Source organism: Symphalangus syndactylus, chromosome 20 (assembly GCF_028878055.3).
Source record: "Symphalangus syndactylus isolate Jambi chromosome 20, NHGRI_mSymSyn1-v2.1_pri, whole genome shotgun sequence".
In the NCBI taxonomy this organism is placed as follows: domain Eukaryota; kingdom Metazoa; phylum Chordata; class Mammalia; order Primates; family Hylobatidae; genus Symphalangus; species Symphalangus syndactylus.
This window is the reverse complement of record NC_072442.2, coordinates 34,752,766-34,764,612: the sequence shown is the minus strand read 5'-3', so window position 1 is coordinate 34,764,612 and position 11,847 is coordinate 34,752,766. Positions and strand designations below refer to the sequence as shown.

General features: G+C 46.7%; 2 protein-coding genes across 2 annotated transcripts; both read right to left on the bottom strand.

The window, feature by feature from the left end:
* Nucleotides 1–1,720: 1,720 nt before the first annotated feature.
* LOC134735372 (TATA-box binding protein associated factor 11 like protein 2-like) lies at nt 1,721–2,317 on the bottom strand. The gene has a single exon (XM_063629859.1). The coding sequence runs from the start codon at nt 2,315–2,317 to the stop codon at nt 1,721–1,723; it is 597 nt and encodes a 198-aa protein (XP_063485929.1).
* Nucleotides 2,318–9,101: 6,784 nt separating this feature from the next.
* On the bottom strand, nt 9,102–9,698 carry LOC134735352 (TATA-box binding protein associated factor 11 like protein 2-like). The gene has a single exon (XM_063629820.1). The coding sequence runs from the start codon at nt 9,696–9,698 to the stop codon at nt 9,102–9,104; it is 597 nt and encodes a 198-aa protein (XP_063485890.1).
* Nucleotides 9,699–11,847: the final 2,149 nt, after the last annotated feature.

Genomic DNA, 11,847 nt, shown 5'->3' with positions numbered 1-11,847 from the left:
CATCTGCCCTGCCCTCTGCTGATGCCTGTCTAGACCGCAGGCTGCTTGGGCCAGGTTCTCTTTTCCTCTAGTGTTCTGAAAGGGCCAGAGCTGCCACATCTGCCAGAATACAGCTTCCAAGACTGCTCCATGCTATGGAAAAGGAATGAGCTGAGAGCCATGTTAAGACTGGGAGATAATGAGTCTCTAGGACCTTACTTCCTTTGGGAGCTCAAGCACTTTCATTTCTGAGGGAGCCCTCCCATCTCCATCAGTTCTGCCAAGAACCTGTACCCTCCTTGTGTCTCTAAGACACACCGGTCTAACTTGTGGTACGCCCAGGCAAGAAAGTTGGTTAAAGGAAAGGAAAGCTGAAGAGGGCCAGAATATGGAGGTATGAAACGGAATTTCCCAATTCTTGGTAAAATTTAGAAATTTCCGTAATACCCAAAGGCAGATGCTACGTACCATAAGTCCTATTTTAGCAGCAAAAGCTGAGGGTATGAGGAAATACAACTATATTGTATGGGGGTTTATTTGGCTCCAGGAAGAAAGAGTACATGTTATTCTGCATTCGATATTAGAGCAGAACAATGGGGTCTTTTCGAAAATTTGGCTTTCACTCTGTGAATTCAGGGGGCACATGGCAGAGGGAAACACACTGAAATGGAACCACGGATGTCTGTGAGCTGTGCTGGGAAGGTTCAGGGTGATTCCGTCGTAAGTCTCAGGTCTTTATTCTGTAAAGAAAAATTACTCAATTGCATCATAAAGATACAGCAGAGTATGTCCAAGTAGAGTTGGGAATAACTTTGTCACTCGTGATGAACCTACTTGGTCCGATATTTTAATATCTTCCCCCATGTCTGTGTACTCAGGTTTGATTTTCCGAGTGGATCATCGGTGGAATCAATAAAATCAGGAATACTCTAAGGCAGTGTTTTGAACTAAATTTCAGTGTCTCTGGATGAACCGGCCATATCACCGTGTGTAGCAAACATGAAGTATCAACAGGCTGTCTGTATGCCTTTTCAACTACAGAGAAGTTCGCTACAAATGGCGGCGTGAGGAAAGGTGATTTTGGAATTGGATGCTCTCTCGTCTTTTACGATGCATCTATACTATATTACATTCTAAAACAGTAAAGGATCACTTGCTGACGTAAAGCACAGTAGGCAGGAATAGGAGAAGGGTCAACTGAGAGAAAAAAAAAGCTTTGTGATGTAATTTTTATTTCTGCAGTTTGGAAAAGAGTTTAACTGTTTTTGTGATGACTCACAAAAATACATAAGGGCATGAAAATTACCCAGGACAACATTCGGGAAACATTTCTGGCGCCTTCACTTACTGAAACCCAGACATAAGCATTCCAGCAAAGACACGGCAACAGCAGGCTTCAGCAAGGAACCGTACAAATGTCCTGGAAAGGGCTTCCCTCTCTGAATGCAGCTTCCTGTCCACAGGATGCTCAAGGCCCAGGCACCTTTATTCTTCCAACTAGAAAGACATACAAAAAGGCCTCAACATGACCTCGGAGGCCCAAACATTTAGCCAAGGCTACTACCAAACAATCTGCTGTCTTCATCCAGGTAAGGGCAGCTTGACGTCTCAAGACACTAAGATGGTGGGTAAATCCAGGGTAGACTGAGATGCAGAAGCTCCAGCAAACGCAGTCCTGTCACTGAAAGACGAATGCAGTACTTATGCCTGCACAAACAGACCCTTCCCTCTGGCCTTGGGCCTAGAACATGATTTTTTGGTAGTTGCTGTTGGGGAAGAGGCCCTTGGGCTTTAACCTGCGAGCAGCCTCCCTTAAATGCTTGGGCTGCAGTGGGGGCTTTTCTCCCCACATCTCACACACGTCCAGGGCCTCTTCCAGCACCTCTCCGACGAAGACCTTGGCTATTCCAGCCATGGCAATGGCCACGTTCTCAGGCTCCGATCCGCCAGTGATAGAATGCATCAGACCTGCAATGCGTGCTTTTGGGAAAGCTGACCGGCGACACACTTCGTAGCGGGCCAGCTGCTCCTCAGACATGGCAGACAGCAGGGTTGCCATCCTCTGAGCCTCCTCCGCATCCACGGTGGGCTTCCTCTCCTTCTTTCCTTTGGTATCTCTTTTCCGTCCTTTGGCTGCAGGAGGAGCTGAGGCTGAGGCTTCACTGTCGCCTTCTGTGAGGTCCGTGACATCCTGACTGCTGAGCTCACCTTCCTGACCCCTGGGTTCTTCCAAGTTCCCATCTAGGTCCTCAGGGAGCCCGTCCTTGTTGCTGCCCTTCAGACCTTGGGGCGTGGCGAACATCTCAGCAGACACAACTGTTTGCCTGCCTGTCTCCATGGGTGAGACTCAGGTCTGCTCCGTGACAGCAGCTGTAGCAGCAGAAGTTACAGCTGGGGTGGTTTGATTATGGATCCGAAGTGAGATTTTGAGAACCATCCTTTTCCTTCTTTTTTTTTTTTTTTTGATTTACAGATCATGTTTATTAAGCGACACTCAAAATGTTAAGTCTCATAAACAATAACATTCAGTGATCGACTTCAATCCAACTGTAATCCTTACTTTAAACTAAGGGCAAGAATAATTTTACGCATACAGCAAATACACACAAAACCTGGGTATTCCGAACTACAAACATGGTTTCCACAGCCACCTATGGTTTTAGGCAAGGACACATTTCCACGACGAACAAGTACTTACAAATATGTTAATAAAACACTAACGCAAACGCTTACCCTGCCGTCAGCTTTTTAAGCAATGCCATTCCTGCTACTGAAAGCATTTATTTTAAGAAGCTTGAATTTGATCCGGGAAAACGTGTTCTCCTAAAACTTTAACAGGATGTTATCAATCCAAAGTGATTTTAAATCAAAAAGCCTTCCAACACAGCATTAAGTATTGTGAAAGCAATGTGAAACTTGCTTTCTGTTTTTTTGTTTGCTTGTTTGTGTGGAGACGGCGTCTCGCTCTGCCGACCAGGCTGGAGTGCAGTGCAGCGATCTCGGCTCACCGCAAGCCCCTCCTCCCGCGTAGACGCCATTCTCCGGCCTCAGCCTCCCGAGTAGCTGGGACTACGGTCACCCGCCACTGCGCCCGGCTAATTTTTTGTATTTTTGGTAGAGACGGGGTTTCACCGTGTTAGCCAGGATGGTCTCGATCTCCTGACTTCGTGATCCGCCCCCCTCGGCCTCCCAAAGTGCTGGGATTACAGGCACGAGCCACCACGCCCGGCCTAGTTCATTCTCTTTAATAATGAACTAGACAGTAAACTAGTTGTTGTCTAAAAACTTCAGAATACATGAAGTACAAGCCTCAGCTGTCAAGTCAGAAATGCCATTTCGATTTCACATATTAAATAGCTACAGTAGGCCAGGCTCGGTGGCTGGCGCCTGCAGTCCCAGCACCGTGGGAGGCCGAGGCAGGCGGATCACGAGGTTCAGAGATCGAAACCATCCTGGCCAACATGGCGAAACCCCGTCACCACCAAAAATACGAAAAGTTAGCCAGGCATGGTGGCAGGCGCCTGCACTTCCCAGGAACCCGAGAGGCCCAGGAAGGAGTATCACCCGAACCCGGGAGGCGGAGCCCGCAGTCAGCCGAGATCACGCCCCTGCACCCCAGCCTGGCGACACAGCGAGACTCCGTCTGAAAAAAAAAAAAAAGAAAAAGGAAAAGAAAAAAGCTACAGTATAGCTCACAAGGTTACAAGGGCGTAAACATACCTAACACGCAAATACGACTTTATCCTTCAGATAGTCAAAAGTCAGAAGGAACGACACGGTTTGCAAGGTACTTTGACTTATGCGTGGTCATTAAAACCCGGTAAGTGATTAAAGTATGGTAATACAAAGGCAGGCAACGACATGCACCAATATCACTCTAAAATCAAAAGCATAAAAAGAAAGGCTGAAAACTCTCTGTTTCTCCATCTTTGATTTACACGGCTAGATATCAGAACCTTACTTTAGAAAATATACAATTATGATATCTGGTTTCCCCAGATGGTAATTTTCAGAATCTACAAAAAGTGTCAAGTTGCATAATTTGCTTCATCGAATGCTTTTCTAGCTCGTTTCAATTCTTCATTCATAGTAAGCAAGTCTTTCACCCTGGCAAACTTCCTTGGGTCCTTTCGAATCAAGAAGATGATATCTTCAACTTGTACTCGACCTTGTCTTCCAATTGACATTGCCTTGTGAGTCATTTCAGTGATATACTTTATGACAAGATCTTCAAGAATATCCACTGACTCAGTATAAGGATTCTGGTCATCCCCAAAGCCATACATCATACCTCGCAATTCTTTAGAAAAAAGTCTCTTTCTTTTACCCTGTCCACCTTCTGCACCTCCTCCAATTTCTTCATTTCCTTCCTCAAAGGTGGGGTCTTCTTCCTCGTCTGCCATCCCACTGGCCCGCCGACCCACAGCCCAGAAACTTTCAAAGATTTTGGCTGCTATGTTTCTGGCGAGCCATAGATTAGTCACAAGTGGACACAGCTCCCTGCCTCCCCTTCCCACACACAAACACACACACTGCTTTATCTCACTTCCACAATATGGAGAATCCTGTGGATGGAGAGTTTATTAGTTTTAGATGAATGCAGAAGAAATTCTCACCAATTTTGGATATTGAAAACAAACCCCGGCTCACAGCTCAGAAGTTCTACTAGGCCAAGTGACTGCCTCCTGCTCAGAGTCACACGAGGGACCTCCAGGATGGGTCTGTCTGTGGGGTCGTTGCCTTCACCTGAGAAGAATCTGGCGTCGATCTGATTCGAGTTCGTGGCAGAATCCAATTCCTCAGGTATGTGAAACCCAGGCCCACTTGTTTGTTCTGCCAGCTGCCGGGAGGATGCTCTGAGCTCTTACAGGTGTTGCCCAGGTCTGGGCCGTGCAGCTCCCTGGGTCTGCACTTCCAGGGCTGAGGAATCACCCACAGGGGAATGGAATCTCAGCGAGGTTCAGTCCCATATAAAGAGCACAGACGATTGAATTAGACCCAGCCCTTAACAGCTATTGTTTCAGGGTAATCCTAATCTAATCAGGGCTTTGGGCGGGCTCCTCAATTCGAGGTTCCGTCCGCACCCAAGGGAGGGGCAGAGGCAGGGCTAGGCTCTGGGGGGGGCGGGGCGGGAAATGCCGGGGGCATTTCAGAATTCTGGATTCCTCACAGAATCGCAAAGTTCACATTTCACAACAATAAAGAAAACAATGAGGGTAAAATGAGACCTTTTATGAAGTTGCACATTAGAAAACTTAAACGTCTGAGAAAAAAATCTCTAACTCATAGGGAAACAAGTGGTTTATCACATACTCTGAAATAGACTGGGCTGGGTGTGGGGAATATGAAAATATGATTTCTATGTTATGCTGTTGTATTGTATTGTATTGCATATTATTTATTTATTTTCGAGACAGAGTCTCCCTCTGTCCCCCAGACTGGATTGCAGTGGCCTGATGGCAGCTCACTGCAGCCTCTGCCTCCTGGGCCCAAGCAACTCTCCTGACTCAGCCTCCAGAGTAGCTTGGAGCAACTGTGCGCGCCACCACGCCAGGAGAAATTTGTATTCTTTAAAGTAGAGAGGAGGTTTCACCATTGTGGCCAGGCAAAGCCACAGCCTGGCAGGCGCCACGAAGACCCTGGCCACTGCAGCCGCCGGCAAGAGGGCGCCGCCTACAGGAGGGATCAAGAAGCCTCACCGCTACAGGCCTGGCAGTGCGCAAAATCAGAAAGTACCAGAAGTCCACGCAGCTTCACCTCCTCAAGCTGCCCTTCCAGCGCCCGATGCGCAAGATCGGGCAGCACATCATCCTGGACGTGCGCTTCCAGAGGGCGGCCATTGGCGCCCTACGGGAGCCCAGTGAGGCTTCCCTGGTGCACCTCTTTGAAGACACCTAGCTGTGTGCCGTCCATAAAAGCCCTGAACTCTTCTACCCTATATATGTGTATTAGCGCTCTGCTTTGTACCCCCTTCCAGAGGAAACACAAATCCATCAATTGATCATTTAAGCCTTTCTAGCTTGGGTACAACTTTTCGCGTAGTTGTACTTGTAAGCTCTGTACTTTATACTTCCAGAGACTAGACCCTAGACAGTATCTGCTTGGAATAGTGGAGCTAGCTGGCTTCAACTTTATTTAGGCACATGCTAATTACTTGTGAGGGCAAAGGCGGGCAGTGAGGTTCTTAAGCTGATCCCGAAATAGTAAACTTTGGAAAATAGTCAAGTACGGTCACTTTATTTGTTAGATACCTTGTCACCACCTTACCAGCACCAGTCAGAGACCACATTTTTCTAGGTAGTCTCCATAGGTACATTATGAGAAAGACTTTACGACTTGTAGTGAAGCTCCAGGAAAAACCTCATTGTCGTAAACGTGTAATACAACCAGCCATGAAAGCAGTCAAAGCTTTCTCCTGAAAAGATAACACTGTCTACAGATTTCTTTCTTGAGAGCTGTGGCTATGTGATATTACATATTGAGAAGATTTCGTATGCGATTATTAAAAAGTCAGGAAACAACAGATGCTGGCAAGGCTGTGAAGATACAGAAACACTTTTACAACGTCTGTGAGAGTGTAAATCAGTTCAACCATTGTGGAAGTCCGTGTGGCGATTCCTCAAGCATCTAGAACCAGAAATACCATTGGACCCAGCTATCTCATTACCGGGTATATAGCCAAAGGGTTATAATTCATCCAATTACAAGGACACATGCACAGATATGCTCACTGCGGCACAGTTTGCAAGAGCAAAGGACCTGGAACCAACCCAAATGCCCATCAGTGATAGACTGGATAAAGAATATGTGTGGTATATACACCAGGGAATAATAGGCAGCATAAAAAGGAATGAGTTCGTCTTCTTTGCGGTGACATGGACGACCCTGGGGACCATCATTCTCAGCAAACTAACACAGGAACGGAAAAGCAAACACCACATCTTCTCACTCAAAAGTGGGAGTTGATCAATGAGAACACATGGACAGAGAAAGTGGAACGTGACACTCCGTGGCCTGTCACGGGGTGGGGGGCCAGGGAAAGGAGAGCATTAGGACAAACACCCAAGGCATGTGGGGCTTAAAGCCTAGATGGTGGGTGGATTGGTGCAGCAAACCGCTATGGCACATGTATACCTTGGTAAGAAACCTGCACGTACTGCACTAGTATCCCATAACTTACAGGAAAAAACAAAAAAAATGCGTAGGGACACTGAACCCTCTCAACTAATCCAGTTTTCCTCTCTGAGAGAACAACGCTGTGTTCCTGCTCTTGAGCTGACCTCTGAGACCTTGATGTGAACTTGTTTCTGTCTTCAGCAGTTCAGATTTACTCAGACCCCACTCAATGTATTGAGTTCTATGAGGGGCAAGAGAAACGTTCTAAGCTTGTGTGTGGAGTCGCCATCTGCCCTGCCCTCTGCTGATGCCTGTCTAGACCGCAGGCTGCTTGGGCCAGGTTCTCTTTTCCTCTAGTGTTCTGAAAGGGCCAGAGCTGCCACATCTGCCAGAATACAGCTTCCAAGACTGCTCCATGCTATGGAAAAGGAATGAGCTGAGAGCCATGTTAAGACTGGGAGATAATGAGTCTCTAGGACCTTACTTCCTTTGGGAGCTCAAGCACTTTCATTTCTGAGGGAGCCCTCCCATCTCCATCAGTTCTGCCAAGAACCTGTACCTTCCTTGTGTCTCTAAGACACACCGGTCTAACTTGTGGTACGCCCAGGCAAGAAAGTTGGTTAAAGGAAAGGAAAGCTGAAGAAGGCCAGAATATGGAGGTATGAAACGGAATTTCCCAATTCTTGGTAAAATTTAGAAATTTCCGTAATACCCAAAGGCAGATGCTACGTACCATAAGTCCTATTTTAGCAGCAAAAGCTGAGGGTATGAGGAAATACAACTATATTGTATGGGGGTTTATTTGGCTCCAGGAAGAAAGAGTACATGTTATTCTGCATTCGATATTAGAGCAGAACAATGGGGTCTTTTCGAAAATTTGGCTTTCACTCTGTGATTCAGGGGGCACATGGCAGAGGGAAACACACTCAAATGGAACCACGGATGTCTGTGAGCTGTGCTGGGAAGGTTCAGGGTGATTCCGTCGTAAGTCTCAGGTCTTTATTCTGTAAAGAAAAATTACTCAATTGCATCATAAAGATACAGCAGAGTATGTCCAAGTAGAGTTGGGAATAACTTTGTCACTCGTGATGAACCTACTTGGTCCGATATTTTAATATCTTCCCCCATGTCTGTGTACTCAGGTTTGATTTTCCGAGTGGATCATCGGTGGAATCAATAAAATCAGGAATACTCTAAGGCAGTGTTTTGAACTAAATTTCAGTGTCTCTGGATGAACCGGCCATATCACCGTGTGTAGGAAACATGAAGTATCAACAGGCTGTCTGTATGCCTTTTCAACTACATAGAAGTTCGCTACAAATGGCGGCGTGAGGAAAGGTGATTTTGGAATTGGATGCTCTCTCGTCTTTTACGATGCATCTATACTATATTACATTCTAAAACAGTAAAGGATCACTTGCTGACGTAAAGCACAGTAGGCAGGAATAGGAGAAGGGTCAACTGAGAGAAAAAAAAAAGCTTTGTGATGTAATTTTTATTTCTGCAGTTTGGAAAAGAGTTTAACTGTTTTTGTGATGACTCACAAAAATACATAAGGGCATGAAAATTACCCAGGACAACATTCGGGAAACATTTCTGGCGCCTTCACTTACTGAAACCCAGACATAAGCATTCCAGCAAAGACACGGCAACAGCAGGCTTCAGCAAGGAACCGTACAAATGTCCTGGAAAGGGCTTCCCTCTCTGAATGCAGCTTCCTGTCCACAGGATGCTCAAGGCCCAGGCACCTTTATTCTTCCAACTAGAAAGACATACAAAAAGGCCTCAACATGACCTCGGAGGCCCAAACATTTAGCCAAGGCTACTACCAAACAATCTGCTGTCTTCATCCAGGTAAGGGCAGCTTGACGTCTCAAGACACTAAGATGGTGGGTAAATCCAGGGTAGACTGAGATGCAGAAGCTCCAGCAAACGCAGTCCTGTCACTGAAAGACGAATGCAGTACTTATGCCTGCACAAACAGACCCTTCCCTCTGGCCTTGGGCCTAGAACATGATTTTTTGGTAGTTGCTGTTGGGGAAGAGGCCCTTGGGCTTTAACCTGCGAGCAGCCTCCCTTAAATGCTTGGGCTGCAGTGGGGGCTTTTCTCCCCACATCTCACACACGTCCAGGGCCTCTTCCAGCACCTCTCCGACGAAGACCTTGGCTATTCCAGCCATGGCAATGGCCACGTTCTCAGGCTCCGATCCGCCAGTGATAGAATGCATCAGACCTGCAATGCGTGCTTTTGGGAAAGCTGACCGGCGACACACTTCGTAGCGGGCCAGCTGCTCCTCAGACATGGCAGACAGCAGGGTTGCCATCCTCTGAGCCTCCTCCGCATCCACGGTGGGCTTCCTCTCCTTCTTTCCTTTGGTATCTCTTTTCCGTCCTTTGGCTGCAGGAGGAGCTGAGGCTGAGGCTTCACTGTCGCCTTCTGTGAGGTCCGTGACATCCTGACTGCTGAGCTCACCTTCCTGACCCCTGGGTTCTTCCAAGTTCCCATCTAGGTCCTCAGGGAGCCCGTCCTTGTTGCTGCCCTTCAGACCTTGGGGCGTGGCGAACATCTCAGCAGACACAACTGTTTGCCTGCCTGTCTCCATGGGTGAGACTCAGGTCTGCTCCGTGACAGCAGCTGTAGCAGCAGAAGTTACAGCTGGGGTGGTTTGATTATGGATCCGAAGTGAGATTTTGAGAACCATCCTTTTTCTTGTTTTTTTTTTTTTTTTTTGATTTACAGATCATGTTTATTAAGCGACACTCAAAATGTTAAGTCTCATAAACAATAACATTCAGTGATCGACTTCAATCCAACTGTAATCCTTACTTTAAACTAAGGGCAAGAATAATTTTACGCATACAGCAAATACACACAAAACCTGGGTATTCCGAACTACAAACATGGTTTCCACAGCCACCTATGGTTTTAGGCAAGGACACATTTCCACGACGAACAAGTACTTACAAATATGTTAATAAAACACTAACGCAAACGCTTACCCTGCCGTCAGCTTTTTAAGCAATGCCATTCCTGCTACTGAAAGCATTTATTTTAAGAAGCTTGAATTTGATCCGGGAAAACGTGTTCTCCTAAAACTTTAACAGGATGTTATCAATCCAAAGTGATTTTAAATCAAAAAGCCTTCCAACACAGCATTAAGTATTGTGAAAGCAATGTGAAACTGGCTTTCTGATTTTTTGTTTGCTTGTTTGTGTGGAGACGGCGTCTCGCTCTGCCGACCAGGCTGGAGTGCAGTGCAGCGATCTCGGCTCACCGCAAGCCCCTCCTCCCGCGTAGACGCCATTCTCCGGCCTCAGCCTCCCGAGTAGCTGGGACTACGGTCACCCGCCACTGCGCCCGGCTAATTTTTTGTATTTTTAGTAGAGACGGGGTTTCACCGTGTTAGCCAGGATGGTCTCGATCTCCTGACTTCGTGATCCGCCCGCCTCGGCCTCCCAAAGTGCTGGGATTACAGGCACGAGCCACCACGCCCGGCCTAGTTCATTCTCATTAATAATGAACTAGACAGTAAACTAGTTGTTGTCTAAAAACTTCAGAATACATGAAGTACAAGCCTCAGCTGTCAAGTCAGAAATGCCATTTCGATTTCACATATTAAATAGCTACAGTAGGCCAGGCTCGGTGGCTGGCGCCTGCAGTCCCAGCACCGTGGGAGGCCGAGGCAGGCGGATCACGAGGTTCAGAGATCGAAACCATCCTGGCCAACATGGCGAAACCCCGTCACCACCAAAAATACGAAAAGTTAGCCAGGCATGGTGGCAGGCGCCTGCACTTCCCAGGAACCCGAGAGGCCCAGGAAGGAGTATCACCCGAACCCGGGAGGCGGAGCCCGCAGTCAGCCGAGATCACGCCCCTGCACCCCAGCCTGGCGACACAGCGAGTCTCTGTCTGAAAAAAAAAAAAAAAGAAAAAGAAAAAGAAAAAAGCTACAGTATAGCTCACAAGGTTACAAGGGCGTAAACATACCTAACACGCAAATACGACTTTATCCTTCAGATAGTCAAAAGTCAGAAGGAACGACACGGTTTGCAAGGTACTTTGACTTATGCGTGGTCATTAAAACCCGGTAAGTGATTAAAGTATGGTAATACAAAGGCAGGCAACGACATGCACCAATATCACTCTAAAATCAAAAGCATAAAAAGAAAGGCTGAAAACTCTCTGTTTCTGCATCTTTCATTTACACGGCTAGATATCAGAACCTTACTTTAGAAAATATACAATTATGATATCTGGTTTCCCCAGATGGTAATTTTCAGAATCTACAAAAAGTGTCAAGTTGCATAATTTGCTTCATCGAATGCTTTTCTAGCTCGTTTCAATTCTTCATTCATAGTAAGCAAGTCTTTCACCCTGGCAAACTTCCTTGGGTCCTTTCGAATCAAGAAGATGATATCTTCAACTTGTACTCGACCTTGTCTTCCAATTGACATTGCCTTGTGAGTCATTTCAGTGATATACTTTATGACAAGATCTTCAAGAATATCCACTGACTCAGTATAAGGATTCTGGTCGTCCCCAAAGCCATACATCATACATCGCAATTCTTTAGAAAAAAGTCTCTTTCTTTTACCCTGTCTACCTTCTGCACCTCCTCCAATTTCTTCATTTCCTTCCTCAAAGGTGGGGTCTTCTTCCTCGTCTGCCATCCCACTGGCCCGCCGACCCACAGCCCAGAAACTTTCAAAGATTTTGGCTGCTATGTTTCTGGCGAGCCATAGATTAGTCAC

What these genes read in the sequence shown, in the direction of transcription:
- LOC134735352 (XM_063629820.1), bottom strand. Translation starts at nt 9,698, where the DNA reads ATGGAGACAGGCAGGCAAACAGTTGTGTCTGCTGAGATGTTCGCCACG.
- LOC134735372 (XM_063629859.1), bottom strand. Translation starts at nt 2,317, where the DNA reads ATGGAGACAGGCAGGCAAACAGTTGTGTCTGCTGAGATGTTCGCCACG.